This window comes from Montipora capricornis, chromosome 8 (assembly GCF_036669925.1).
Source record: "Montipora capricornis isolate CH-2021 chromosome 8, ASM3666992v2, whole genome shotgun sequence".
Taxonomy (NCBI): domain Eukaryota; kingdom Metazoa; phylum Cnidaria; class Anthozoa; order Scleractinia; family Acroporidae; genus Montipora; species Montipora capricornis.
The window spans coordinates 37,701,983-37,704,482 of NC_090890.1; the positions used below are offsets into that span (position 1 = coordinate 37,701,983).

Consider the following 2,500-nt stretch of genomic DNA (forward strand, 5'->3'; position numbering starts at 1 on the left):
TTGTGATGTTTTGGTCCCCAGGAATTGAAACGTCAATCAACTGTCACTTGTATGGGTCTTTTCTTAATACTACAATGTACATGTCAGGTCTTCAATGCCCATTATCTCCCTGTCCATCATGAATGAAGGTCGTAGACAATCTTAGGTGTGTGTGAATCATCTAGTACCCTCTCTGGGGAATGTAACGGTACCAGTGATCACTGACCTCATATGGGTACTTTTTGCATTTACAGGGGTTTCAATAAGCACCGACGGCCGACGAAAAGCGTCGGCTGCATCGCTCAGAGAAGTCGGCTACTTTTTACCCTACAATGAATTAATTGAAGGATTCCGTCAAACCTGAAGTAAAATTAATTTTTGATCGACTTGAATGTACCTTTTTTAACCTCAATTTCAAAATAATTATCAGATTTGATATTGCCATATTTGAGCTACAGGGCTATTACCTTTTTCCCGCATTTTTGCCTAGACCAACCGTCACATTTTTTACGTAATTCAATTACGTTTAGTTACGTCCCCAAACATATCAAGACGTTTAATGTAAAACAGGTCGTTATTGAGTAATCGTTGCATCAAGACTTGTTTTCCAAAAACAGTAAATTTTTCGTTAGTTTCATTGATTAAGCCTTCTCGTTTGTTCAGATTAAAATGACATATTCTTATTGTTCGACAGAACTGATTTCTCATGTTGAGAAATGTTGAAATTCGCGCGTAAGAGGTTTGCCGTTCCCGGCAGCTTGAAATTGGTAGTAATGATGACATGAAGTTGTCGAAACATCATAATTATAACGTTAAAAATCGTTAATTTTCCTTTTGAAATGGTTTTCCAAATCTTTCTTCGCTGGAAATTATCAAAAGAATGCGCTTAATTGCACACTCAGTGTCTCTGTTGATTAGAAATCTTCCTTCATCTTTGTACTCAATTTGGTGCCCAGAACGCTGGAAATCACATTTCAGAGCTTCCAGATTTCACAATCTTCTGGGGGAGCATGCCCCCAGACCCCCCTAGACAAAGGGGCCTAACGGCCCCTTCTTGATACAGTCGGCTACTAGACTCAAACCAGCTGCCTACTTCAAATTTTATTGAAACCCCTGCATTTAAAAAAAATTATGACCAGTGTACAGGTACCCTGGCAGTCAGAGGTTGTTCTCTCTCAGAGCGACGAAATAGGCGAGGAAAAACCTCTGGTGCAGGCCGTTGAGTTCTTTGAGAAGGCCGGTCCAATGGGATGCCGTTTTATATTCCCGGAGTCAGATTTTGACCCTAGCAATGCGATTGGTTCCGGGAACTTGTCAGTTCTAACGAGTACTCTGATTGGTTTAGCAACAGAAAGTAGTTTAAACAAGTTTTCAATTGCCATCAACCTGATTCCTTGTGCCCACTGTGGCCATAATCAAAACATTGCAAAGTTCCGGAAATCGAGGGTTTGAAGGCAGAAAAAGTCCAGTGGGTTCTACATTTTTTTTTGTTGTTTGTATATGTCCGCCAAAATTCAACTTCTGAATTTGACATCCACATTTGAAATTTAAGTTTTTATTTTCATATTCGACAGCAAAGTTTTATATGGAACATTGAATTTTTGAATTTGACATCGAAGTAAATAAGACGAATGTACTGTGGGAACCGAAGATGCTGATTGGTAGGTTATGTCACGTATCAATTTACTGAGTTATTTCGATGTCAATCAAACGGGGCTTGGAAGTGAGGTTCTCAACAGCCTGTACCAGAGGTTTTTCTCGCCGCTCCGCACCTCTCTAATCCGTCGCTCTAAGAGAGAAAAACCTCTGGCATCCAGGGTAGTGTACAGGGGTAGGTAAATGACAAACTTTGTCACGGCGCCTTTTGAATTCTTTCTCAAACTGGCCATGCATTTTTATCTCCTGGATGACCTGCTTTTTCTCATCCGCTTCCCTTTTCTTAAAGTCCTCTTTACTGTCTAGCCTGCCTCTCAACAGCTCCATTTCTATTGTAACATACAGTCATGTACTTCAGCAGGTTCTCATCATGCTTGCAAGGTATTGGTTGAGCATTCTTTGTTGACTCTATTATTATTATTATTATTATTATTATTAGAATACATGCACACTTAAGTCGGACAATACTCTATACTAGAAATTGTATAATAATAATTATACTAGAAAAGATAATCAAAAGATTATAAATGCTTACCTCACTTAAATCAATATTAGACTACCATGATGTGCCAACAATGAAAAAAAGAATATTACATGTGTTCTGAGACCTTAAAAATTCATATATAAGGGGTTCATCTTTTTTAGGTTTCATTAGCGATGACAGCACCATTAGTTGTTTTAGCGACTTGGATGACGAACCGCCAGAGTTATCCAGAAAAGATTATAATAATAGTATCACTATCATGTTCCCTCCTCATGGTACTGTTCTGTGGTATGCAAGATAGAATTGCAAATTACAAGACGACATTGCTTGATGGAGCATTTGGTTTTATTATGGCTTCTTCCCTTGCCTTTTTCACTGTTC

General features: G+C 38.7%; 1 protein-coding gene across 2 annotated transcripts in view; it reads left to right on the forward strand.

Annotated features, from left to right (window-relative positions):
- The window catches only part of LOC138014448 (uncharacterized), a 28,172-nt gene that overhangs the window by 17,815 nt on the left and 7,857 nt on the right, over positions 1–2,500 (forward strand). For both annotated transcript variants that reach the window (XM_068861523.1, XM_068861521.1), the window contains exon 3: positions 2,281–2,500. This exon is cut by the window's right edge and continues 23 nt beyond it. In XM_068861523.1, coding sequence (XP_068717624.1) covers positions 2,281–2,500 — 220 coding nt within the window. The remainder of the gene's footprint in view (positions 1–2,280) is intronic.